At 51.7% G+C, this 27,570-nt stretch overlaps 1 protein-coding gene and 2 long non-coding RNA genes across 5 annotated transcripts in view; 2 read left to right on the forward strand and 1 right to left on the reverse strand.

Moving 5' to 3' along the window:
- The first annotated feature begins 2,393 nt into the window (after positions 1 to 2,393).
- LOC136164823 (uncharacterized) lies at positions 2,394 to 21,193 on the forward strand. Its single transcript, XR_010662414.1, has 5 exons — positions 2,394 to 2,772; positions 11,992 to 12,162; positions 13,123 to 13,243; positions 13,801 to 13,904; positions 20,446 to 21,193. It is a non-coding gene; the product is annotated as an uncharacterized lncRNA (long non-coding RNA).
- On the reverse strand, positions 19,629 to 25,166 carry LOC136164824 (uncharacterized). 2 transcript variants are annotated; one of them, XR_010662415.1, is made up of 3 exons: positions 25,009 to 25,166; positions 23,169 to 23,275; positions 19,629 to 20,199 (listed from the first exon to the last, which is right to left on the reverse strand). It is a non-coding gene; the product is annotated as an uncharacterized lncRNA (long non-coding RNA). The 2 variants fall into 2 exon arrangements; XR_010662416.1 differs by having other exon boundaries at positions 19,629 to 20,204.
- Positions 24,905 to 27,570, forward strand: part of NHSL3 (NHS like 3) — a 28,003-nt gene continuing 25,337 nt past the window's right edge. The window contains exon 1 of one of the 2 annotated variants that reach the window (XM_065930315.1): positions 24,905 to 25,203. In XM_065930315.1, coding sequence (XP_065786387.1) covers positions 24,981 to 25,203 — 223 coding nt within the window. In that variant the 5' untranslated portion in view covers positions 24,905 to 24,980. Of the gene's footprint in view, positions 25,216 to 27,570 lie in introns of both variants that reach the window. The other variant, XM_065930314.1, reaches the window with a different exon arrangement.

Below are 27,570 nucleotides of genomic sequence, written 5' to 3' on the forward strand. Positions count from 1 at the left end.
AATTAAACATGAGGCTCGGCACAAGGGTGATTGGAAGTGAACTCGCTTCTTGGAAGCTCAGAGTAGTACATTTCCCATTATTACTGGTGCTGAGTTTTCGATGTGCCAAGAGCTCCAGCAAGCCAACTAGACCTGGGAGGAGGATGGTTAGAGATGCCCTAGTAGGGCCCTCCAGCCCACTGTTTCAAGGGAGCCAGGTACAAATCCAAGCTTCGTAGGCAGCAGACCTGAGTCTAAAATCTGTTGTTGCTGTTCAGTCACTCAGTTGTGTCCAACTCTTGGCGACCCCATGGACTGCAGCATGCCAGGCTTCCCTGTGCATCACCAACTTCTGGAGCTTGCAAACTCATGTCCATTGAATTGGTGATGCCATTCAACTGTCTCATCCTCTGTCGTCCCCTTCTTCTCCTGCCTTCAATCTTGCCCAGCATCAGGGTCTTTGCAACTGAGTCAGCTCTTCACTTCAGGTGGCCAAAGTATTGGAGCTTCAGTTTCAGCATCTGTCTTTCCAATGAATATTCAGGGTTGATTTCCTTTAGGACTGACTGGTTTGATCTCCTTGCTGCCCAAGGGAATCTCAAGAGACTTCTCCTAATGACTGAATTATTTTTTTCATTGTCATTGTTATCATTATACCTGACATCCTGGAATGTGAAGTCAAGTGGGCCTTAGGAAGCATCACTACAAACAAAGCTAGTGGAGGTGATGGAATTCCAGTTGAGCTATTTCAAATCCTAAAAGATGATGCTGTGAAAGTGCTGCACTCAATATGCCAGCAAATTTGGAAAACTCAGCAGTAGCCACAGGAGTGGAAAAGGTCAGTTTTCATTCCAATCACAAAGAAAGACAATGCCAAAGAATGCTCAAACTACTGCACAACTGCACTCATCTCACACCTTAGAAAATTAATGCTCAAAATTCTCCAAGCCAGGCTTCAACAGTATGTGAACCGAGAACTTCCAGATGTACAAGCTGGATTTAGAAAAGGCAGAGGAACCAGAGATCAAATTGCCAACATCTGTTGGATCATCGATAAAGCAAGAGAGTTCCAGAAAAACATCTACTTCTGCTTTATTGAATACACCAAAGCCTTTGACTGTGTGGATCACAACAAACTGTGAAAAATTCTGAAAGAGATGGGAATACCAGACCACCTGACCTGCCTCTTGAGAAACCTGTATGCAGGTCAGGAAGCAACAGTTAGAACTGGACATGGAACAACAGATTGGTTCCAAATCGGGAAAGGAGTACGTCAAGACTGTATATTGTCACTCTGCTTATTTAACTTATATGCAGAGTACATCATGAGAAATGCTGGACTGGATGAAGCTGGAATCAAGATTGCCGGGAGAAATATCAATAACCTCAGATATGCAAATGACACTACCCTTATGGGAGAAAGCAAAGAAGAACTGAAGAGCCTCTTGATTAAAGTGAAAGAGAAGAGTGAAAAAGTTGACTTAGAACTCAACATTCAGAAAACTAAGATCATGGCATATGGCCCCATCACTTCATGGCAAATAGATGAGGAAACAGTGACAGATTTTATTTTTGGGGCCTCCAAAATCACTGCAGATGGTGACTGCAGCCATGAAATTAAAAGACGCTTACTCCTTGGAAGAAAAGTTATGACCAACCTAGGCAGCATATTAAAAAGCAGAGACATTACTTTGCCAGCAAAGGTCCATCTAATCAAAGCTATGGTTTTTCCAGTAGTCATGTATGGATGTGAGAGTTGGACTATAAAGAAAGCTGAGCGCCAAAGAATTGATGCTTTTGAACTGTGGTGTTGGAGAAGACTCTTGAGAGTCCCTTGGACTCGAGGAGATCCAACCAGTCCATCCTAAAGGAAATCAGTTCTGAATATTCATTGGAAGGACTGATGCTGAAGCTGAAATTCCAATACTTTGGCCACCTGATGTGAAGAACTGACTTACTGGAAAAGATCCTGATGCTGGGAAAGACTGAAGGCAGGAGGAGAAAGGGCCGAGGACCACATGGTTGGATGGCATCACCAACTCAATGGACATGTGTTGAGTAAATTCCGGGAGTTGGTGATAGACAGGGAGGCCTGGCATGCTGCAGTCCATGGGGTCTCAAAGAGTTGGGCACAAGTGAGCGACTGAACTAACTGAGTGGTTAGATGAGAAAACGCCCAACACCTTCCCCAGTGTACCAGAGTCATTTAATAAGTGCTATTCCCTTTCTTTCCTCCTTCCTCCTAGTCCTCCGGGACCACTATCTGGGTCTGCACACTACGAAGGGTGCAGAAGACTCCGCACTCTTCCGTCGGACTCTGGCGCGATACCGAACACTGCCTCCAGGGGGTGCCATCACACCGACACCCCCTCCAGGGCCCCTCGCCCCAGGGGTTGTTGTTCCTATCGTGGCCGCGCGGGGTCGCCTGGGCCTGGAGTTTTCAGGGACCGAGGGCGCGCGGGCGGCCGGGAGGTTGCAGCCCGCGATGATGAATCAAGGAGGTTCTTCGGATATCATAGTGATAATAATAAACCATAATAATAGTAACAGCACCGGATCCAGCAGTAACCAGCTGTTAACGATTTAAAAGGCGCATTCGCGTGCTGAGAGGCGGTGGGACTCAAGGGAAGGAGCCAGGCTGAGTCTAATCCGGACCGCTCACTCGCGCGTTCCGGTACTCTGTAGTCTTGAGCCTCTCTGAGCCTGCTTCATCAGCATTAAAATGGGAACTAAATAATACAGTTCTTGAGAGGAATAAATGCGCTCCTTAGAGCTCAGCGGAGAGCGACTTGGGTAAGTGCATTTACTGTATTGATAGTTCTCCCCTCTGCCCTGTGAGGGAGATATTATTCACTTCCCTTTACTGCTAAGGATACTTAGGAGGCCTTCCCCAGGCTCCCTGGGCTGGGTCTCTCTCCTAGGAGCGCCCAGAGGCTGGTCGAGGAGCTCACCTCCTAAACCCACCGCTCAGCAGCTGTCTCCTCTCTCTCTCTGGAGGCGTGCGTTCCCCTTCAGACCCTCCGGTTCCTCTGGATTCTGCCTTTCCATCCCTAGGTACAGTATGGGCTTCCCTGATACCTCAGGGGGTAAAGAATCCACCTGCAATGCAAGAGACACGGTTCGATCCCTGGGTCATGAAGATCAGATCCCCTGGAGGAGGGCATGGCAACCCACTCCAGTATCCTTACCTGAAAAAGCCCCATGGACAGAGTGGCCTGGTGGGCTACAATCCAAAGGGTTACAGAAAGTCTGGAGCAACTGACAGGCTCAGGCCAACTGACTTCCTCTGGCTAGTCTATACCACATCCCACACCCCCTAAACCGAAGCTATGCCTTCTGCTTGCCTACCTACTTCCAAAATCTCACCCAGTCACTTCCTCCAGAAAAACCTTTTCTGGGCTCTCTTCCCAGATCCACACGGCCTTTGCACATGCTGTTTCCTCTAGTTAGTTGGTTTTTGTTTTTTTTTTTTTTTTTTTTTTTTGGTGGGTTTTTGTTGTTGTTGTTGTCAGTACCACAGGGCATGTGAGATCTTAGTTTCCAGATCAGGGGTTGAACCCATGCCCCCTGCAGTGGTAGCACAGATTCTTAACCACTGGACTGCCAGGGAAGTCCTGTTCCCTCTAATTAGAACAGCTTTTCCCTCAGTTGTAAAACCCTGTTAGGGCACAGCTTAAATATCACCTCTTCCAGGAAGTCCACCTTCCCTATGTGCCCACAGCCCTCTGTGCTTCTAAACAGGTGGCAGCACAGGGGATTGCTTTTTCAGTGCTTCATCCACCACTTTTACGTAGTGATGTCTCTGAAAGCAGAAACCGCACCTCTTGAAGGCTGCATAGCATCCCTGGGTGGGGCCCAGCAACTGGGACAAAGTGAACGTTCCGTGAACGCAAGGCCCTTGAATGAGTGATCAGACACAACTGGGTCCACTCACTGAGTGGAAGCACAGCCTCAACAGCCTTTGTCAGCAGCCTCAACTCAGAGGCACATGCCTAATCTCAGAATCAGAGGCAACAGTCACATACGGAGTCACACGCGTGCACAGAGTCACAGTCATATGCAAGAGGCACGTGCACAAAGCCACATTCATCTGTGCTCATTTCTGCTTCTCAGCGTCTGGGGTACCTCTGTATCCTAGGCATGCATGCTCTCTCTTCTATTGTGACTTCGGGTCCTTGAGAACCACAGTTGTGTCTCCTTTCCCAGTCTGGGAACCCCTAGAGAGGGTAAATTGTCCCCATCAGGCTGGGACACCCAGGGGAAGTGTATGTCTCCCCAAGTAGTTTGGGGGGCTGGGCCAGGGAGTGTCTTCCCTAGCCACTGGAGTGCTCTTGGCTGAAGCTGTTTCCCACATCAGACTTGGAACCCTTGGGGCAGGGCTGTATCTCCCCCACTAGCTAGCCTAGGCCTCAGGATAGACTGGGTCTGATTAAACAGGAGCAGAGCTGAGCTGGATCTTCGCCCTCAGACTGGTGGCTCCCATGAGCATGGCTGTGTTCCCTTGACCCCTCTCCAGCCCTGTCACCTGCCCACCAGCTGGGTCCTCCTCTCATCATGGTAGGGACTTTGGAAGTAGTAGCAAAACTAACAGCAAACCTGGGAGTAGCTGGTCCTGTAGGATCCTCCAAGAGGTGACGGATCAGAGAGGCTTCAGCAGGGGGAGACATGGTCCAGCTCTGTGTATTTGGCAAATGCTTCATGTGTCTTCCCTTCACAAGAAGGGAAGCCTGTCCTGAGTCCCTGGGTGTGGCCCTGAAGCCTCCACCTCTATTGTTTAATTCGCTCACCAATCCCATCCTGGGAGGTAGGTGTGACCACCGCCCCATTTCTAGACGGGGAAACTGAGGCTCAGAGGAGAGCAGTGGCCTGCCTCAAGTCACAGAGCTGGGAAGGAGCAGAGCGGGGCTTCGCATGGCACAGGCTGTCTCCTTCCAGCCCAGGTTTGAGGCACGCTGGGAAGGTCGGGTCAACAGGGTGCAGTGACTGTTTGTGTGTTTCTGGCTCGGGCCTGTGCAGCTGGCTAGGAGACAGGACTTCCAGGGGATGGGAGTGCCTGGTAGGGAGATGGGGAACAGTGAGAAGAAGCAGGTTCCGCAGGCAGCCGGCCAGGACAGGCGGAGGTGGGCTGGGCCTGGAACCCAGTCTTCCTGTTCCCAGCACCAGCGTCCCCTCCCCAGCCGGCTCCTGGCCCTGGAGTCCTGGTTGCAGGTCCCATTCATCGTCTGACCCCTCGCTAGGCCTCGCTTTTTGCATCAGAGAAACAAGGGCAGAGACCTGGGGCCGGGGCAGGGGGTAAGGGGGGGTTCAGCGCCGGGGGATCCCTGCTCCTTTAAGCCTTTCTCCACGGAGAGGGTGCGGCCGGCCGCAGGTGAGCGGAGTTGCCACCTCAGCAGGCTGAACCCCGCCCCGTCCCCTCCCCCAGCTCCGGAGGGAGGCCCCTGAGGCCCCAGAGGATGGTGGGAAGTGGGTGGAGAGAGAGTTTACCCGGTTGGCTGGAGGGGGTGGTGGTGGCTGCACCGGTGGGTGGGGGAGACTGTGTGAGTGTACCTGACCGAACATCTGCGAATGATCCAGAGTCCTACAGGAGTGTGTATACAAGTGTGTGGCTTTGGCGGTGAGAATGACTCAAGTGTGCAAGCTGGTGTGCAAGAATGTGTGTTACTGAGGGTGTCTTGGAGTGCCCTTGTCCACGGATACCTCTGAGTGTGCCAGAGTATCCTTGGGTCTGAGTGCGTTCCTTTTGGTGTCCTGTGAATGCACTTGAGTGTACAAGCGTGTGCCTTTGTGTTTGCCTTTGTCTGTGCAGATGATGTCGACAGGAGCGTGTATGAAGGTGTGGATATACTTGAAGGTAAAAACACGCATGGATGAGTTTGTGAATGTCTCTGAGTGTGTCCTTGTGTCTGGGAGTGACTCCATGAATGTCCTGAGTGTTAGGGAGTGTGTGAATGTGCGTGTGTGTTTCCAGCATGTGTTGGTGTGACCACGTGGACAAGGGCGTGTGTAACTGTGTTGCTAACAGAGTCTTCTCAGATCAGGTCTGAACCTTTGTGAGTCCACATCGAACCACCTCTACCCACTGACCCCTGACCCTTCAAGAAGCCCAGCCTCCGTGTCCCCCTCCCTTCCTGGTGACTCACCTCCCTGCCATCCCTGCCCCTCCCCCATCAGCCTCCTTGAAGGGTGGTCCCCTCTGTTCAGCTTGCCTTCTTCCCACCCAAAGGGAGCCTCTGTCACTTCCTCCAGGTAGCCTTCTGTGATCAGAGAAGGAGCCCTAACATTAGCTCAGCAGTTGTACCTCCACTTGACAAATGAGAACATGGGCTCAAAGTACCGCAGTGACCAGAGCAGGTCCCATGGTAGGCACGTGCATTTGATCCCATGACTTCTACAGCTCAGAGTAAGACCCCTGGCCTCTTCCAGCCCCATCATGGGGTCCCAGTCCAGAGCTCAGGGAAGGGGTCCCAGTCTCAGGGCTTGGCTGTTCCTGTGTTGTCATTTCATTCGCTCCAGTCTTGCTCAGAGGTGAAACAGCTTGCCCAAGGTCACAGTGGGGAGTAGCTGAGTCAGGATTTGAACCCAGGTCTCTTGAGCGCCGGAGCTCATGCTTTTAGGGGCTGGGTTGCGGGGTGGGGGGTCAGATTGGGCTGAATGGTCACTGATCCCAGAGAGAAAGGCATAAAGGTGATGAGACATGAGTAGAAATGAAGAATGGTGGCTCAAGACAGTTCCCATGGGGTACCATACCCAGAACGGAGGTGATACAGACTCACATGTGCCCCAAGGCCTGGCAGGACTTGCTGTTCTAACTGAAGTCCAGCTTCCTTTCTTGGGGCCCCCTCCCCTGGACTGAGGCACTGGATTGAGGGAAAATGTTACTAAGGAGGCCACATGGAGCAACCTCTGTGCTGGCTGGTCACAAGTTTTTTGTTTGTTTTAATTTTTATTCTCTCTCTATATTTTTTAATTTATTTATTTTTATTGAAGGATAATTGCTTTACATATTCTATATTAAAGTATTGTTGATTAACAGTTTTGTGTTAGTTTCAGGGGTACAGAAAAATGATTCAGTTATACATGTACATGTATCTATTTTTTTTTCAAATTCTTTTCCCTTTTAGGTTATTACAGAATATCGAGCAGAGTTCCCTGTGCTATGTGGTCACAAGTTTTGAAATTCCACCATTCATCTGACCTATATCCCCTGGAGGCCTCCTTTTTTAGATCAGAACCCTGGACCCTGGGGGAAGTGTCTAGAGCCGCCTTCCAGCCTAAGGGAGTCTGATTGGAGTGAAGGTCTCATCTGATGGGAGTCCTGAATGTCCTCCTGGTACAGGGATGGGAAAAATGAAACAGGACCAGGGGCCATAAGGAGCATGGATGGTGGACCCTCAGGGAGAGGCTGGAACAAGCTCTTCACTGCAATCTCATTTTACTCTCCCAACAGCGCCCAGGGCAGGCCTTACTCCCCATATTTCTAAGGAGAATACTGAGATGCTGAGAGCCAGATACCTGGCAAATCTCAAACCTCATCGTGGACTTCAGGTCCAGGACTCTTGCTACCCTTTGTGGCCCCCTCTGGATGGGCTGGGAGGAGCCAGAGAGGCAGGAGCGAAGAAGCTCCTCTAGATGAGGACCACGGAAACACTCACCCTGGGCTTCAGGTGCTGTGCTCAATCACTCAGTCATGTCTAACTCTTTGCAACCCCATGGACTGTAACCTGCCAGGCTCCTCTGTCCATGGGGATTCTCCAGGCAAGAACACTGGAGTGGGTTGCCACTCCAGGAAGATTCCAGGGGAGTCTTCCCAATCCAAGGATCAAACCCAGGTCTCCCACATTGCAGGCGGATTCTTTACTGTCTGATCCACCAGGAAAGTCCCTGGGCTTCAGGAGATGGGGCTTAAGGAAGACAGGGAGGTGGTCCTCACCTCCAGGCCTCACAGGTCACCAGAAGGGTTCAGGAAGCAGTTTCCCTGACCTGGAGTCTCATGGTGACCACAGCTGCAGGCTCCCAAGTCTGACCTTTAGTGTCACAGAGGCTCGGTCATTCTGGGCCTTCTGTCCTTCCTGCACATCCTGCATGCCTAGACTCCTTGCTCGACTTGGAACCTGTGACCTCATGACCCTGTCCATGCTTCTTTCTGGGTTGCTCCCTCATTCTCCAAGAGATGATCTGCTTTGATCAGTAAATCTGACTCCTGGAGAGCAATTTATGACCAGCTGAGTGAGATCCAGGCTCGCCTTTGGTCCAGTTAGTGGCAGGGCAATTGGGCAACTCAGTTCAGATTATGTTGTTGTTGTTTTTCAGTCACCAAGTTGTGTCTGGCTCTTTATGACCCCATGAACTGCAGAATGCCAGGCTCCCCTTCCTTCACTACCTCCTGGAGTTTGCTCCAAGTCATGTTCATTGACTCAGTGATTCCATCCAACCATCTCATCCTCTGTTGCCCCCTTCTCCTCCTGCTCTCAATCTTTCCCAGCATCAGGGTCTTTTCCAGTGAGTTGGCTCTTCACATCAGGTGGCCAAAGTATTAGAGCTTCAGCTTCAGCATCAATCCTTCCAATAAATATTCAGGGTTGATTTCCTTTAGGATTGACTGGTTGGATCTCCTTGCAGTCCAAGGGACTCTCAAGAGTCTTCTCTGGCACCACAGTTCAAAAGCATCATTCTTTGGTGCTCAACCTTCTTTATGGCCCAGCTCTCACATTTATATGACTACTGGAAAAACCACAGCTTTGACTATACAGACATTTGTTGGCAAACTGATGTCTCTGCCTTTTAATATGCTGTCTAGGTTTGTCATACCTTTTCTTCCAAGAAGCCAGCGTCTTTTAATTTCATGGCTGTGGTCACTGTCCATGTGATTTTTGCAGCCCAAGAAAAATATCTGTCACTGTTTCCATTTTTCCCCCATCTATTTGCCATGAAGTGATGGGACCAGAGGCCATTTTTTGAATATTGGGTCTTACGCCAGCTTTTTCACTCTCCTCTTTCACCTTCATCAAGAGGCTCTTTACTTCCCCTTGGCTTTCTGCCATAAGAGTGGTATCATCTACATATCTGAGGTTGTTATTTCTCCTGGCACTTTTGATTCCAGCTTGTGATTCATCCAACCTGGCATTTCTCATGATATACTCTGCATAGAAGTTAAATAAGCAGGGTGACAATATACAGAGTGACAATGATGTACTCCTTTTCCAGTTTGGAACCAGTCCATTGTTCAATGTCTGCTTCTAACTGTGCTTCTTGGCCTGCATACAGGTTTCTCAGGAGATGGGTAAGGTGGTCTGGCATTCTCATTGCTTTAAGAATTGTCCACAGTTTTTTGTGATCTACACAAAGGCTTTAGCCTAGTCAATGGAAAAAAAACAAAACAAACTAGTCAATGAAGCATAAGTTTTTTTTTTTTTTTTTTTTAATTTTCTTGCTTTTTCTATGATCCAACGGATGTTGGCAATTTGATCTCTGGTTCCTCTGCCTTTTCTAAACCCAGCTTGTACTGGAAGTTTTCCGTTCATGTACTGCTGAAGCCTAGCTTGAAAGATTTTGAGCAGTATGTTCCTAGGATGTGAAATGAGTGCAGTTGTGTGGTAGTTTGAGCATTCTTTGGCATTGCCTTTCTTTGGGATTGGAATGAAAACTGACCTTTTCCAGTCCTGTGACCACTGCTGAGTTTTCCAAATTTGTTGACATATTGAGTGTACCGCTTTCACAGCATCATCTTTTAAGATTTGAAATAGCTCAGCTGGAATTCCATCACCTCCACTAGCTTTCTTCATAGTAATGCTTCCTAAGGCCCAGGACTGTGGGTGAGCCAGGCATCTAGAGCATATACAACTCCCTTGAATCCAGACCCTGATTTCAGCTGCTTCAGTGAAGTTGGGAACAGTGCCCCACACAGGGCTGGCAGGGCTGAGCTGTGGTGGCTGTTCTGAGGCTGAAGTAAGTGAAGTCAGCCACGGAGCCTTGGGGCTCTGTCCAAAGGTGTGGCTGTGCTGTGGGGCTTGTGACCCCTGTGCCCCTGTTTCCAGGGTCTCTAAGGATTACTATCAACTCCCACCTCCCTGAACTTGGGTCTCCCTCCTGTGGGTCTGCTTCTCTGTGTCCTGGAGATGCCCGGAACACCCCGTGGCCACCCCACCACTCCAGGCTTGGGAGTGTGAGCCACAGCCTCTCTGCCTGAAGGTCTGACTCTGTGTCCCTGACCCTGCAGCTCGCAGCCTTTCTCCCTTGCTCCCTTGCTGCCTGGGTGTCCTGTTTCTGGCCTTCATGTGTGGCCCTGACCAACCCTGGCCTGGCCTGAGGGGAGGGGTGGAGGGGATGGGAAGGATGTGCACAGTGCAGCGCTTGTTCAGGGGATCGGGGTGGGACTGATGCCTGCTCTTGTGTTCCGGCCCCTGGCTTGAATCTTGGCAAGCTGGGGGTGGGGCGGGGTGGGGGCTGCCTCTCTGCCTGCAGCGTCATCTCAGCATCCGTCCCACTGGCAGAGCGGGCCCAGAGCCATCATGGAACCTGACCAAGAAGGCCCTTAGCTGGGCTCTCCTTCCAGGCTATTATTGATCCCTTTGCCTCTGGCTCCTCTGTCTCATGGCCTGTGCTCTGGGCCATGACAAAGACAAGGACATGCTGAAATGGGTGTACCAGACTGGGCATGCAACACTGGTCTCAGGGTGGAAGGTTCCATTAGAGAGAAACAGAGTCAGTGATGGGATGGGCTCAGTGAAGGGGATGGGGGCTCAGTGAGGAGGGCAGGGCTCAGTAAGGGGGGGTGGGGCTCGGGGGTGGGGGTGGGGGCTCAGGCAGACAACACCAGACCTCAGCAGCAAACTGAGGTCTTAGGGGCTCAGGAGTCAGGGCTGAGAGCAAGGCCCTGGAAGCCAGTGAGAGGGTTGTCTGGCCTGGGGTCACTGAGGACTTGAGAGTCTCTCTAGGTTTCCTTAGTTCCTGGGAGCTTCCTCCCAACTCTGGGGTCCAGAAAGGCAATCTGGAACCCTGGGATGGCCCTAGCCAGGGATCTCACTTACCCCTCAGGTTATAGCCCTTGGCAGGCCTCCAGGACTGGGAGAAGAAGGGATGGGCAGTGGGACTATGCCTCAGATTCTTGAGATTTATTCCCCCCTCCCCAGCAACCCCCTCACCACTGAGTTCTTCTTTTACAGAGGGCCTCCCCCTTGATTGAGGGCACCCCGTCCCTTGAGAGTCCCCAACTCTCTTTGAGTCTCTGTCTGCTTACTGAGCTCAGATCCCCCTCACAGAGCCCTCATGCCAGAACAGAAGCTGCTAAATCTTTCAGTGGAGTCCTTTAGGCCCTGTCCTTTCTCACCTGCAGGGAGGGCTATCTGGACCCTAGACCCATCCACTCAGGTTGGACCGAAAGCCCTATTGCCCAAAGAATTGCAGCAGCAAGGAGAGGAGAGGTGCTCATTTGTATTCATTAGCATGGAGTTATTTAATATTCAAATGTCCGAACTTGGGCTGGTGAGGAATGGCTGCTACCAGACATGCTGTTTGCGTGTTTCCTTTTTAGTGAGGGCAAACACCCCAATTCTCCTCCCTCTCCAGCTCCCCCATTTGGAGCCTGACTTGGCAGGAGCCTTAAGTTGGCCTCTGCAGAGAAGGTACAACTTGGAGAATGTTAAGTAGGAGCTATTTTGGGTACTAGACCCCAGAAGCTTGCTGAAGACAGGTGTGAAGTGGGAGAAGAAGCAAGGATTCCCTCCCCATTTCCCAGAGGAAGCCAGGATTTAAAACTGGGAGTTTTAATAGAATGAAAAGGGGGAAAGGTTTTTAGAGTATTAAAAACTGAAGGGGTTCTTAGGGATTTCTTAGACTCTTCACAGTGGCTACACGGGGTACATATATACACCACTGCTCCGTTCTGCAGCCACTGCATTCATGGCAGACAGGATTAATTGATCACGGCACTCTGAACCCAGAGCCATTTGAGGCAGCAGTTTGTATAGGAAATTAAATCTATTTATCTTCCCTGATTACTTCAACCCTTTCCAGACAGGAAAGCTGAGATCCAGAGAGGATGCAGAAAATGCAGACCATATCCACCCCCAACACAACCTGCCCAGCCTGGACGCACAGGGGTCATTCTCTTGGAGGGTGAGGGAAGGCAACTCCACTCTGGGTAAGAAAATCATCACAAGAAGGTACGTCTGGGTGGAATTACAGGTGAGTTTGATTTACAACATAGGGCTTTTCTGCATTTCTCAGATTCTCTTTGAGCCTGAATTCAATCTGTAATCAGACATCCCCCAATAATACTAAGTGTATTTTTTTGTTCCCTTTTAAAAACTATGTGGTACCTGCTTTAGGCATTATCTAAATCAACTCTGACAACCACTCTGGTAGGGAGTTGTTACCATTGCTGTTCCTGTTTTAAAGAGGAAGAAAGAGAAGTCTAGACATTTGCCAAGGTCATACAGCAAGTGGTACAGCTGTGACTCTAACCACATTAGATGCAGTTGAATCAATCAAAAGTTAATATCAGGGATGGTCCGGGTCTATGGGAGAATGCTGATTTGCTTGCTCCTCTGTGACTTGCCCAGTGGCACTCTGGATGTTGTGTGGACAAACAGCCTGGGCCCCAGAGAAAGCTGCTGAGCAGCCCGTGGAGACAGGAGAGGCCTGGCATGAGCCCCCACCCCTTGCCAGGACCGGGACACCTCTCACTGCCCAAGACAATGGGAACACTGTGCCCTGACCGAGTGCAGGATGGGCTGCCAAGGCCCCTGCTATTCCTCTCAGCATGGCAAAGTGCAGAGAGGAGGGGAGATGCTGAGGAATGAGGTAGGGGTGGCTCAGAGCTCAGCCAACAACAGCAAGGGTGGAGCAAGGAGTGGAGGAAGGAGGGTCTGCCCTCCACTGGGACTTGGGGAAGAGACCTTTTGGCAGGAGCATGAGCCCAGTGCCTCCCTCCACCCAGCTTCTGCAGGCATCACCCACTGGTATGTCTGAGCCCTTCATAGCTTGGTCCACTGTCTCCAAACACCACCCCATCCTGTGTTCCCCAGAATACCGAATGAGGACGCCAGTGGGCCAGCCTTCCAATCTGTGTGACCTTGCCCAAGCCCCTGTGTCTCTCTGAATTTCCTTACTGGTGATATGAAGGTGACAGGCCCTACTTTGCAGGCCAGACCCTACTTTTTCAAGGCAAGCAGAGCAGCAAAGGACCCCAGCCGGAGGGGGTGAAGCAGCCCAGCCCATGGTGGTTGTTAACGTGACAAGGGGGCTCCTCTCCCAGCCTGGCAGAGTGAGGACGGGCCAGGAGTCCTCGTGGGGTGGGGGGGGCGGAGCCCTCTTCCTTCCTGCCCCTTTCATCTGGGTATGGAGATGAGATCTGAGACCAGATGTGTGGCTGAGTGACTCAGCTCTTTCCTGCCTGGACACCCCTCCCCGCCTGCCTCACCAGGCTGGGCCAGGCAGTGAGACAGCAGACTGGACGTGGGGGTGGCTGGTCCTGAACAACCTCAGGGGAGCGCCGGGGGAGGGAGAGGGGAGGATGAATGAGGCTCATGGAGCCTGGCCTGCGAGATGGGGGTGGGTTGAAGGAGGAGGGGCTGTCAAGGAAGAGAGTGAGGGTGTCCTTGAGTCCAGTCACTGCCTCTGACTCCACCTAAAATGCTCAAAGGCTCACCCGCCTCCTCCTCCCACCAGCCTAGCATCCCTTCCCCAATATTTCTGGACCAGCCCAAACCTGTTGGCCCCGCCCTCCTAGGCCCACATACCCGCAGGGTGCTCTCTTCCTTCCCTGTTCTCTCCTTCTCTTTCTAGCCAACCGCCTCCACTTTCTCACCTCCCACTCAGCAGGTCCTATTACGGACTCCCCGAAGCAGCACGTGGAAGCAGCTCTCTGGAAGGTTGCCTTAACTTAGTTGCTAAATCCCTCACCCCACCCTGATCTCTCAGGAACGGTAAGCACTGTGGACCTGGCCCTTCCTGGGGCTCTTTTCTTGGCCTCAGATACCACCCTGCTGGTTTTCCTTCTATCTCTTGAATGGTTCCCTCTCTGATCTCAACTTCCGACTGTTCCCCTTAAAGGTATGTGTTCTATAAACTTCCATAGTCTAACCATTTGGAGGAGTGATTAAGTGTTTGGACTTTGGCATCCAATGAACCTGGTTTCAAATCCTGCCTCTGCCTTTTACTAGCTAACTTTGGATAAATTACTTCTCTGAGCCTCAGCTTCCTCCTCCATCAAATGGGTTGATATTACCTATCTCCTGGGGATCAAATGGGATAGTAGTAGTAGTGTTAGTTGTGTTAGTTGCTCAATCGTGTGACTCTTTGCAACCCCTTGGACTGTAGCCCACCAGGCTCCTCTGTCCATGGGATTCTCCAGGAAAGAATACTGGAGTGGATTGCCATTCTCTTCTCCAGAGGATCTTCCCGACCCAGGGATTGAACCTCGGTCTCTTGCATTGCGGGCGGATTCTTTATCACCTGAGCTATATGGGATGATATACATAAAGCATGGGATAATGCATGTAAAGCCTTCAGCACTGGGTCTGACATATAGTCAGTAGTCAGTTCCTGGCAGTTGCTGTTAGTATCTTTTCTTCCTGGTAAGCTTTCCTCCTCACCCCACTCCCAACTCCTACCTGCTTGGCACATACCACTGGGTGTCCTAGTGACACTTCAGACTCAAAATGTCCAAAAGAAAAGTCCCAGCCCTTCTCCCCACCCCAAATACTAGCTTCTCTTCTTGACATCCCTATATCTTGAATTTTTTTTTTTTTATGCTTTGGTTTTTTTGGCCCCATGTGAGATCTTAGCTCCCTGACCAGGAATTGAACCCACACCATCTGCATTGGAAGGCGAAGTCCTAACCACTGGACCACCAGGGAAGTTCCCCCTACACCTCCACCCCCGTGCCTTTTCTTTTAAGGCCTCATCATCTTCCACTGGGCCCAACCTTCAGAATGTCATCCATTAATTCAACAAGTTCTTACTGAGAATGCAAAGCTATGTGCGGGGAAGACAGACTTGAAAAATCATTATCTTTGCCCTTAAGGAGCTCAGAGTCTGAGGATGGAGACAAGCAATTTAATATAATAAGATAATTGTTCTCTTAGAGGTTTGTATGGAGAAAGCCAGTCTAGGAAATCTTTCGAGAGAAGGAGCATTTGAGTTGGCGCTTGTAGGCTGAGTAGGAGCTTGAAAGGTGAATGAATCGGGGAGAGCTGAGGCACCAGCCGCAGGCAAAGGCGCGGCCATGTGAGGTATGAGAGAGCAGAGACTGGCCGGGCTCTTAGAGGTGGAGGCTCGTGGTTGGGTTTATTTATTTACCTTACAATTTAAATTGCATTAATTAATTAATTAATTTTACTTCTGGTTGCGTCAGGCGGCTTGTGGGATCTTAGATTCCTGACCAGGGTTTGAACCCAGGTGCTCAGCAGTGAGAGAGCAGAGTCCTAAGCACTAGAAGGCCAGGGAATTCGCCATGGTTGGGTTTAGAGAGCTCTCTTGGGGCAGCATGGAGGACTGCTGGGAGGAGGCAGAAGTGAAGGCAGCAGGGAAATGCAGAAGGTTAGGGTCTGAGAGTTTACTCCTGATTTGCCCTGCAGTCACTGCACAACCTTGGGGAAGTCACTTGACCTCATGGAGCCTCCATCCCTCATCTGTCAAATGGAGATACTAATAGGTACCCGAGGGGATGTTGGGGAGGGCTGGATGAGCTAATGGAAGGGAAAGTGCTGGACAAATGCAAGCTGTTGTTGTCAAATATCCGCCAGGGCAGGCTGTATTCCAGCCACAGCCCCACCTCAAAAATGGCCTCCTTGAGTCTCCTCTGAGTCAGCCCACATCCTCCCTGGCCCTGGGGTGGGCGGTAAGATGCAGGGGACTGGAGGAGCACACACCTGACTCTGGACCTTGGCTCACTGGCTGGGTGACTTGGAACACTTTCCTCCCCTCTCTGAGCCTCATTTCCCTGGCTGCAAAAACAGGGCTGAGGCTCCAACTGCAGGGCTGTTGGGAGGATTCCATGGCACGTCGTAGGTGGTCATTAACTGCATTTGTCCCTGTCTCCTGCTCTCTGGTCCCCTCCTCCAGCGCCTGGCACCAAGCCGAGCAGAGTGGGAAACAGTAAATATTTAATAACAGATAGGCTGAGAGCTTCCTGATGGGAGGGACATGTGGAGGAGCCAGAGGACACCTACTCCCCCAGCAGGGTCTACACAGATATCCCCAGGCTCTAGGGGCACCCACATCCTGATCCGAGGGAACTCTTGCTGTCAGTGACTTGCTGGGGAATCCATCCAGCAGGGACACTCCCAGGGTACCCGAGTCCCGCAAATGTCTCCTCTCCTCTCCTCTCTTATTCTGTCACTCAGGGGGATGGATGGGGCTCTCATTCAACAACCATTCACTGAGCCCCTTGCCTCTGTCCAATGCCGGCACCAGAGATTCAGACATGAAGGAGCCAAGTCCTTGTTCTTCAGGGCTTCTAGTCTAGCTGGGAGGGCAAGGGAAACACGTTTGCAATAACATGGTGGTATGTGATATGCCCAGGGACTGACTTTTGAGAAAATCAGACCTTAAAGAAGGGACTTAAAATTCTTTGTGTCTCCATTTAATAATCTGCAAAATGGAGACAAGACTTTTTATCTCTTTAGGGCTGTTGTGAAGATTAAGGGAGGCAATTATATAATTGGGGCTTCCCTGGTGGCTCAGCGGTAAAGAATCCACTTGCAATGCAGGAGACATGGGTTCAATCCCTGGGTCGGGAAGATCCTCTGGAGAAGGAAAGGTAACCAACTCTGGTATTCTTGCCTAGAGAATCCCATGGACAGAGAAGCCTGGCGGGCTACAGTCCACGGGGTTGCAAAAGAATTGGACATGACTTAGCGACTAAACAACAACAACAATTATATAATACACATAGGGCAGGTCCTGGAAGCTGGTCAGTCCATCAGGGGAGACGCCTTGATGGTGATGATTGTAAGTCATGGTGGGTGTCTGTGAGCACACTCTGGGGCAGGGTGGGGGGTGAAACAGAGGGCATTCTGCACAGAAGAGTCAGGGAAGGCTCAACAAAAGGAGCATTTGAGCTGTTCCTGAAGGACAAGTGCTTTATCAAAAGGAAAAATGGGGAGAGGCAGGTTGAGGCCAGAGATCGAAGGACTCTATGTGTCCAAGAGGCTGGGATTTATACTGGAGTCAACAGGAAGGGATTTAAGCGGCGAGAGGGACAAGGTCCAGATTTAGCCTTAGAAAAGGTCCCTTTGGGGCATGTGGAGAAGAGATTGAGAGGTTAGGAGACGGGGAAGCTAGAGTTGGAGCCGTGCCTGCATCATTTAGTCACCTGCCTGACTCTCACCTGGGGTCAATGATTCAAAGGTTCCCGTCCCAGGAATATATCTGCCCCTTAACAGGAATTTACAGGGACAACGCCTTTAGCCAGAGGAGCCACCCAAGGGACCCAGAGCAATCCGACAGAAAGCCTGTTGGGCCAGCCCCGAGGTGCCACCCCTCCCCCTGCCCTGGGCCTCCCCTTTGTGAATCTGTGTCTCTGTGGTTGTCTGTGGGCTGAGGCAGCAGAAACAGTATTTTGGAGTGAGCCAGAGCTAAATCCAAACCCTGATTCTGCTAACTGGCTCTATGACCTTGGTCACATTTCTTAACCACTCTGAGTTGGTTTCCTGGAAAACGTTCAAACTTGTATTTTGATTATTTTTTAGACTTTCCAGTTTATGATCTCTCTCTCTCTCTCTTTTTTGACCACAAGGCAGGTGGGATCCTAGTTCCCCAACCAGTGAGTGAACCCACACCCCCTGCATTAGAAGCACAGTCTTCACCACTAGACCCCCTGGGAAGCCCCCTAAACTTGTAGTATTTTTAAATGCTTGAATGTAAATGCATAGAAAAATATATGCATACTGCCCACTAACATGAACAGTGGTGTGGAGTGGGTGGGGAATATATGTGAAGAGGCATTTTCACATTTTACCCTATTTATTTCTGCATTGTTTGGGCCTTTTATAAGCACATATATCCTACATTTCGCATCTGTAAAAAGCGGGGATAACACTGCCAACTTCACAGATTGTCGGAAGGATTTTAAAAAGATCCTACAGATATAACTCCTTTCATGCTGCCTGTGCAGAATGGACCCCCACCAAGTATTAGCTCCTTTCTCTTCCTCTTGCCTGAATCTGTGTTGGGTTTTGTGTATTGATGTTTCTCCTTGTAACTGTTTGTTTATATTTATGTAATAAGGCCTTCTGTATACCTCTCTGATTTATGGGCCAGTGGGTATCTGTGTGTGTGGTTTTTGTACAGTGGCTATCTGTATGAGTGTGCATCTGGGAGTGTGAGCATTTGTGTATCTGTGTGTGTCTGTGTGTCAGCATGTCTGTGTAATTTGGTACATTTCTGCGTCTGTGTGTGTTTACATGTGTTTAGACATCAGGCTATCTTAGTGTACCTGGGTGTTTATGGGTACCCAGAACTGTCAGTGTGTATCTGGGTTTGTGTTTTGGTGTGTCCCTGTATTTGGGTATGCCAGCGTGAACTGGTGTGCATGTAGGTCTGTCAGCCTATCTTTGTGTCTTGGTGTGTTTGTGCAGGCCCCTGTGTGGATGCTGGGCTTCCCTGGTGGCTCAGATGGTAAAGACCCTGCCTGCAGTGCGGGAGACCCAGGTTCGATCCCTGGGTCAGGAAGATCCCGTGAAAAAGGAGATGGCAACTCACTCCAGTACTCTTGCCTGGAAAATCCCATGGATGGAGGAGTCTGGTAGGCTACAGTCCATGGGTCGCAAAGAGTCGGACATGACTGAGCGACTTCACTTTCTTTCCGTGTGGATGCTGGGGGGTGGAGGGTGTTGCTGAGAATCCACACCCAGATGTTTCCTTCTGATCATGGGCAGGGAGCTCTGCCCACACATCTTGACCCCTCCCCCAGCTTCCAGAAGGCCCTGAACGTGGGCACTTCCCTCCTAGCCCTGCCCTTGGGCACAGGGCCAGCCTCCCTGCCTGGGACTGGTGGAGTGGGTGTCTGCAAACACCTGAAGGCCCCACCCAGCAGCTCCCTACAGGAAGCCTTATCAGCTGGCAGGCCAGGCTGGTCATGCCCCTGATTTGAGGGTGAGAATTGAGAACTGCCGGCTCTCCTTGGAGAGCAGTGAGCCCTGTGGATCTTGGGGTCAGGAAATCCTGGTTCTCTCCGCCTAGGTCAGTGTCCATCTGGCTGGCTTTCTGCTTGTCAGATGCAGTCAGACAGTTAGGAAACAAAGCATGTCTCCATGGCAACTTGCCTCTGCCTTTGAACTTGGGCAGTTCAGTGGTTTTGTGGCCCCTTCTTTAGGCTCAGCACTGGATGGGCATGGGTGGTGAGGATGAGTAATGAAGCTTCCGTATATGCTCCATGCATCACCCCACATGCCCCAACCCACTCCAGTACCTCTCCACACACTCCTTTTCTAGGTGAAATCAGATGTTCCGATGGGGAAGCTGGCACCCAGAGAGGGCAAGTGTCTTATCCAAAGACATCCAGCAAGTTAGTGGCAGGACTGAGATGAGCAACAGGTAAGTTAGTGGCAGGATAGAGATGAGAAACAGACTAGGCTAACTTTTCCTTTTTAAAAACTTTTTGCCCATACCGTGTGGCATGTGGGATTTTAGTTCCTGGACCTGGGATTGAATTCATGCCCCTGCAGTGGAAGCACAGAGTCTTAACCAGTGGACTGCCAGGGAAGTTCCTAACTTTATTTTTTTAAAGTGACATGTTAAAAACAACAACAACAACAACAAAAATAATGTTACTTTTAATGTTTTTGTTGTTCACTCAGTCATGTCCAACCCTTTGCGACCCCATGGACTGTAGCATGCCAGGCTTCCCTGTCCTTCACCATCTCCTGGAGCTTGCTCAAACTCATGTCCATTGAGTTGGTGATGCCATCCAACCATCTTGTCCTCTGTCGTTCTCTTCTCCTCCTGCCTTCAATCTTTATTTTTGGCTGTGCTGGGTCTTCATTGCTGCTTGGGTTTTTTCTCTAGTTGTGGCGAGTGGGGGCTACTCTCTAGTCGCAATGCATGAGCTTCTCATTGCCATGACTTCTATTGTACAGCACAGGCTTTGGGGCACGTGGGCTTCAGTAGTTGTGGCTCTTGAGCTCTAGACAACAGGCTCAGTAGTTGTGGCTCACGGGCCTGGTTGCTTCGCAGCATGTGGGAATCTTCCCAGATCAGGGATTGAACCAATGTCTCCTGCACTGGCAAGCAGATTCCTTATCACTGAGCTGTCAGGGAAGCCTAGGAAGTCCCTAACTTTTAACAGGCCATTGTAGCAATAATAAAATCACCATAGGCAGTAAACCAAAGCAAACAAACCAAAAAGAAGCCATTAGGCTGGACTGGTTGGATAACCTTTTTTTTTCTTTTTGGCCGCAGCATGCATAACTTTTTTTTCCTTCACATCATGCACAACTTTTTTCTTTTTCTTTTTCTCCGCAGCATGCAGAACTTACCCAACCAGGGATCGAACCTATGCCATCTGCAGTGGAAGCATGGAATCTTAACCACTGGATTTCCAGGGAAGTCCTGCATAACTTATTTCTGTGCAGACCTCAGAATAAAGCTTCTTCTGACACTTCTACCAAGATGTTAAAGATCTTACCATTTGCCTCTGCACGTCTGTGAAGTGCAGTATTTTCTAATTACTGACTAAAAGAAACTGCCGCAGAAATAAATTGAATGCTGGCTCTCAGCTAAAACCATAACCATCACCTGTAATTCAGCGTTTCAAATTTTTAGTCTATAAAAATGTCGGCATTGTTCCCGCTGATTTATTTTGTGGTAAGTAAAGGTTATACATTTTGATTGACAAAAATAAATTCATATGTAAAAGCACTGAATTTTATTTGTCAGGTAAAATTCTGGGGGCTTTTGTTTGAGAGGAAAAATAAAAACTGCTAAAAGAAAAAGATTGAAACCCACTCCTCTATACTGTGGACAGTTCAGAGTGACGATCTGATCATAGAATAGTAATAACAGGTCAATCTGGAGGCCTGGAGCCCAGAGCCGGTACTCAGGAGATAGTGGCTGAAAGAATGTGAGGAATCAGAGTTCATTCCAGTGGAAACAACAGTGGCTACAGCGACCTCTTCTTTCTCTCAGTCTCCCCCTCCTCTCTCTCTTCCCTCCCCTTCCTTAACCTCCCAGGAGCTGGCAGCAACTTGGAGCTGGGAGGGAGCCCACAAGACTCCATTTCCTTTCCACACACACCACTAACACCTTGGACCTCTCAACCCAGCAGGGAAAATGGGTGGAATTAGGCTTTGGGCCTGATTCTAAGAGATGCTGGGAGGATCAAAGAAGAACTCAGCAGGGAGGTTGTTGGAAACGCTGCCACAGATGCCAGGAGCCACAGGGTAGGGGCACAGGAGTGCCTACGATGGGGGTGAGACCTGCAGGGTCCCCCAACTCCTAGGTTAGGCAGGGAAGAGGTGGAGGGCATCAGACACAAGGAGCCTCTATCTTCTCCCACTGAAAAGGATCAAAGGCTAGACATAGACAGTTTGCTAAAGCCGTGGACCCTTTCCCCAGAAAAGATGCATACAGGTGCATCTGAAGTTAAGCAGAACATTTCTGGAAGTTCCTAGAGGCCCAGCTGTGGCCCCAGAATAAATACTTTCCTTTCCCAACCTTTGAAAGCAGCAGGGGTGAGGCAGGAGCACAAAGCTAGTGATCAATTAGAAAACACACACACACACCCAGCAACACAAAGCAGTTTTAAATTTCACCTCTGCCCAGAGGGAGCTATGTCTTTTGGCAAGTCACTCCACCTCTCTTTAGGCTTTCTTATCCTTGGAATAGGACTGTTAATCTCTCAAAATCATCAATTTTACGGAACTGCTCCACCCTCCAATTGGTCTAAGAATGAAGGGAAGCCATAGGTGCTCCCAGCTGTGGCTACTTGATTTACAGACCCTTCCCGGTGTTCCCTGTAAAATGAGGGCGGCTCAGCCACACCTTGGCCTGGCTGCTCAGTCTGAATAAAGTCCATGGGCCAGACCTAGCAGAGGACAAAGCTGGATCCTATGAAAGGCAGGTCTCCCAAGGGTTGGAGGATCAGGGAATGTTGGATTGGTGTGAGGGCCACCTGGGGTGGTCTTGAGTTTTCCAAAAACAGAGGGAACAGAGAATTCCCTGTCAGTAGTGATTAGGACTCTGAACTTTTGTTGTTGAGGGTCTGGATTTGATCCCTGGTTGGGGAGCTGAGATCCTGGAAGCCATGGGGCACAGTCAGAGAAAAATAACAATAACAATAACAAAAAATAACAGAGGGAGAAAAGCTGGATGACCTCAAGGGCTACAGCCCTAAGCTTGGTTATGGCTCATTCCTCCCTGGGGACAGGCTGGCAGCTTCCTTCCTGGTCAGGTGACAGCCTGGCTCCAGGATGGACTTTGGGCCCTGCCGACAGGGGCTGCTGGGAAGTCAGTTTCCTTAGCTGCCCAGAGGGACAGCAAAGAAATGTAGCTGAGCTGAGCAATCGTGAATCCAGAGAGCAGTGTTGCAGGCTAGCCTGTTCCAGCTAGCCCTGAGAGGCTCAGAATCAGGCCTGTCTATCAGGCCAGGGGACAAACAGGAAAGCTGGGCTGCCGGTTTGGTTTGCGGGTGGCTGGAGATGGGCGGTGAGAGCGTCTGGGTGTTGGAGTTAGAAGCAGTGAGGGGAATACAGCCCTGACCTCCCCCTACGCCCTTTTCTCTCCCCACCTCCAAGTCAGGGGGCCTAATCTGAGAGTTGACTCCTGGGGATTGTGGCTCGAGGGGAAGGCTTCCTGAGGAATTATATGAGCCACTGGCAGGATCAACTTCATGGGCATAGTCCACTTGGCCCTGCTCTCTGAAAGGCCCCATGCTTGATCATGCTCTGCTATTACTTTCTCGAAATTTGTAATAAATGTTGAACAGAGGCCCTGCATTTTCATTTTGCACTGGGCTCTGAAACTGTGTAATCAGTCTGGCCACCAGGAAAAAAGGAGGTGCTGAAAGGGTGGGTGGGGGGCAAGGCTGCCCAACTATTCCTCTCCTGATCACCCCTTCCAAAAGCCAGAGTATGTTTGCCGTCTCTCTCCTCCCTACCAGCCCATCCACAATATCCAACAGGCTGAGGCTCTGTGCATTGCTCCTAAAGTATCAGCCCCTCCAGTATCACTTTTCCTCTGATACTCACCTAGTGCTGAACAGGGCAGAGAGCACCATGAAGACAAGCCCAGTGTGATCCCTCTGCATGGCCCAGTGATGCAGATTGATCCAGAATGGGTGCTCAGGGATTGTGGGCTGGAACCAAATGAGTGATGACGGTTAGATGGGAAACTGGGGCCCAGTAAGTACAATGATCTACCCCAGGCCCACCACGTGTGTGTGGGGGTGGTGTCAGCGATGGCCCAGGTTTGCCACAGCTGAGCCCCTGGGGGCACCCAGGGAGCTAAGGCAAGTTCAAAAGGTCACACTGCTCACTCTAATCCCTCTACAATATCATAGTGAGTGTTGTTGATGCTACACCAGGGCTGACTAGGCTGAGTAAAGACAAGGAGAAGGCTGTTTACCAAGGTCTGGTTGGATGATAAAGACAAATTCTAACCGGTGGGGTGATCATGATGCCCTTCTGAGTCAAAAGGGAGTCCAAGATCTCACAGCTGGTCCCTAGGGCAATTTCTAGCTCCTGGGGACCAGGCAGAGACAAGACTTACATTGTCAGTCTTACAATGGTCCTCTGATGATGACCCCCTCCATGCTCCTGAGCAATCCCTGTCTTCTTCAGGCCTCAGTTTCTCTTCTGTACTATGGGAGTATCACTCCCTGGCCTGCCTCCCTCAGAGCCTCTTGTAGGATCAGATCATAGGAAAGGGCTCCCTCAGCTACAATAAAGAGCCAGAGGCCTGGAGGAAACAAAGTATAGTATTTTTGTGATTCTTAAAGGCTTCCTTTCTCTACCAGCTTCCTCAGTCACACCTGTCACCTGCGGAGGATCTCAAAGCACCTTATAAAGCTGTGAGTTCAAGTCCAAGATCAGTTCTGATCAGTGCTGAGCATCTCAGTGGAAAATCCAGACCCAGACAGGAATGCTCTGGGGACTCACAGCCTGGCCCAAGGGTAAACTGAGGCATGGCTCTCCTCATTCCATTACCCGACACCCAAGGGTGAAGCAGGAACCCAGGAAGCATGGGTCCCAGCTCCACACTGAGGATTGATGGGTGCTGGGGGAAGGTGTGGTGAGGAGGGGAAAGGAGGGAAGGAAGACACTGGGTTGCCAGACAAGAGAAGAAAGCTCCAGGTCTCAGGTGGGTCTGAAGTCTGTCTCTAGAGCAAAACCTCCAATACTACCCAGATTCTGGAAAGCATTCTCAGAACCCCCTTACTCCAGAAAGAGGATTCCAGAATCCCCCATCTCTTTCTGTACCGAACTCAGGACACCAAGTTCTCTTGGGATCCAACCCCAACATTTCTCTCCCCGCTTTCCCTGGGTACCCCCACCCCAGCGCCCGTACTTCTCCGTCCGAATCTTGCTCTCCTCAGCGGCCCCGCCGGGATGGAACTTCGGTACCGCCCCCTCCCACGCCCACCCCGCGACCCCGCCCTCTCGGCCCGAGCCCGCCGCCGCGGCTCGGGGGCGCTGGGGGCGCTGGGGGCCACCCTCCCTCGGGACCGGACCTCGCCCTCCGCGAGCCCCTGAGCTCCGGGACCCCGGCCGGCGGGCCGGAGAAGGCGGGAGGGGCCGCAGGCAGCGCCTCCCCCACCCCGTGGCCGCTCCCTCCCGGCCCCGTCCCTCCCGGCCGGCCTCCGCGCCCCGCCCGCCGCCCCGCGGCCCCTCCCGCGCCGCTCCCGCCGCCCGGCCGCTCCTCGCCCGCTCTGCCTCCGCCGCCCAAACTTTTCTCCGGGCGCGTCTCGGCGCGGCGACCGCCTGGCCGCCCGCCCGCCCGCGGCCCATGGGCGCCCCGCCTTAGGGGGCCTGACCCCCGCCGCCAGGTCCGCCTGCCGCGCCATGGCGGCCCGCGCGCCCCCCGCCGCACCTGCGGCCGACGAGCCGGGGGGCCCCGGCGGGCCCCCGCGCAGGAAGAAGTCTCGCTCCGGCGCGTCCGGCCTCCGCCGCGCCTTCAGCTGGCTGCGGGGCAAGCGGCGCAAGAAGAAGGCGGCGGGGGCCGAGGGCGCCGAGCCGGCCGCCCCCCGGGCCAAGAAGGCGGACGACAAGGCCAGGAAGGCCAAGGGTAAGGGCCGAGGTAAGGCGGCCGGGCACCTGGGGAGGCGCGGGGCGGCGCCCGGGGTGCGGCTCGGGTGGCTCCGCTGGGGGTCCGCGGCGTGTCGGGAGGGTGCTGACTTCCTAGGCGTTGGTGCTGGGGGAGCGAAGAGCCCGGGGCTCGGTGCGAGCACCCCGACTTTTCGCTACCCCGCTCCCAGATGTCCCAGACTCAGCCCAGCCCCGCTCTAGGGGCGGGGGGACCCCCGACTGGGGCAGGGATCCCCCGGCTTAGACAGGAAGTGCTGGCCGCCCGGCTCTTGGGACGGTGAGGCAGTCCCCCCCTCCCCCAGGCTCACCCAGGTTCTGCCCTCTGCTGCTGAGTCAGGGGGTCAGAGACTTGACTCTGGCCTGGAGCCAATGGGAGAGGCAAGTGGCCTTGCATGTCTGGTGGGGGTTCCTCTGGGTCTGAAAAGTCAACTGCACTTAAAAGGTGTGTTAGCTGTGGAGGTGGATCTGGCTTACCAGCCCCACACAGGACCCAGCCCGGAACAGTGACATGCTTTACGTTATTAGCAATGTTAGCTTTTCCTACCTGGCCCCCCTTACCACTCACCTGGGCCAAACCGCAAACATCCACCTCCTGGGGTGGTAAGCTCGGGATTTGTGCCAACAGCCCCTCCCACCACTCCTTCCCCCAGCCCGGTGTTGTTCCTGTGTTGGAAGTGTGCTTGCAGAGGGGGGAACTGAGGCCCAAGTTAATGGAGAGGCTGTACCTGGGACAACGGTGGGTACCTGAAATACTACAGCTAATTCTCTTCCTGTAGGCTCCCTCTGGCCTGGTGGTTGGGCAGCCTGAGGGTAGGAGTGGCTGACCCAGCCCATGCCTACTGGTTCACTTTTCTTTTGGCCACTTGCTTGGTTCTCCCCTCATCTTACACTCTGTTTGTGTCTCCTGATTGAGGGGGAGGGCATGAGTCTCTGCCAGAAGGTGGGGCTCCCTTGGGGCTGCAATCCTAGGAAGTCTACCTTTCCTGCTGGCAGTGCTAGTGCCAGAGGTGAGGAAATGGTGGTGTGTGCAGGCCCATCCCATTCCACCGTGTTTACCCTCCCAGTGTCCTTTAACCACCTCCTCTGGAGGAGAATGAGAAGGAACACTTCCTGGGGTCAGGAAGAGGGTGAAAAGCCTCTTGTGTGATTGCATCCGGCCTGATCTTCCTTTTGGAAATGGGCCCTGCATCCCTGCAACCCAGCCACAAATGGAGGTTGGGTGTTGGGGCTGAGGTCACTGGGCCAAGCCCTGAGAGAAGGTTTGCAAGGGGGATGTTTCCAAGGGCAGCTCCCACGATACATGAAACCTGTTCCAGGGCTGTTCCACCAGGATTCAGCCTGAAGTCATCTCATTCACAGAGTCCTGGGGCAGAACTGGACAAGATGGGTTGTGGTCCCACTGTCAGGGTTAGAGAATGAAGGCTAATGGTGTAGCCCAGGCCAGTGGACCATTCTCTCCTGGGACACCAGCCTGGGGCGGGGTGGGGTGGTGGTGGTGAAGGGGGAGACAGGAAAACTGACTCTGTAGGTCCCTGCTCTTACAGCCTGGTTAGAGGTCACTGGGTCAGTGGTAGACCTCCCCCGGCCTTGTGTTTGGTGTTGGGTAGCACTGGGCTCTCTGGGCAGCAGGTCGGCCTGATTTGGGCCCACGTGCGTGGGCCAAACCTCCCTGCCCCTGGCTGTTGTTTCCTCAGGTCTGGGGGTGGCCCCAGGTATGTCTGGAGGGAGTCCTGTTCCCTTTTGCTCCAACCTCCTATTATTCCAATTGTTTCTTTGTCACATACCCGGCCAAACTTCTTTTCTGTTTATTAAGAGAAATAAATCCGATCTCTCTAATCTCCACTGGCACCGCTGGTCATGAAGGGGAAGCCCAGAGAAGGCTTAACTCTTTCTGGGGAAAATGTTTAGAATGAAGATTTGGGGGGAGAGGGAGGAGGCACACACACAAAGTTCCTAGGAGGTCAGGGGCCTTTGCTATGGAGATCATTATTTCCCCCCTCCCAGGTGCTGAACCAAAGACCCATAGATGCAGGTCTTGGCTTCCCTAATCTGAGTCCCCTACTATAAATGGGAAAACTGAGCTTGGTATAGATTCTGTATCTTTCCTGCTCCCTTCACTGCCCTGCCACATACTTAAAAAGGGAAGAGAGGAAGTCTGACATTTATTTATTATTCTGAATGTGCCAGAAGCCCCGTATCCATGCTCTCATTTATACCCATTTGCAGATGAAAAAAACTGAGTCTCAGGAACAGTGAGTGATTGATTTACCCACCTGGGATTTTAACTCAAGTCATCTGACTGCAGAACTGGTCCTACTTTCTTAATTTACCCAAAGACACAGACCAG

This window comes from Muntiacus reevesi, chromosome 3 (assembly GCF_963930625.1).
Source record: "Muntiacus reevesi chromosome 3, mMunRee1.1, whole genome shotgun sequence".
NCBI lineage: Eukaryota > Metazoa > Chordata > Mammalia > Artiodactyla > Cervidae > Muntiacus > Muntiacus reevesi.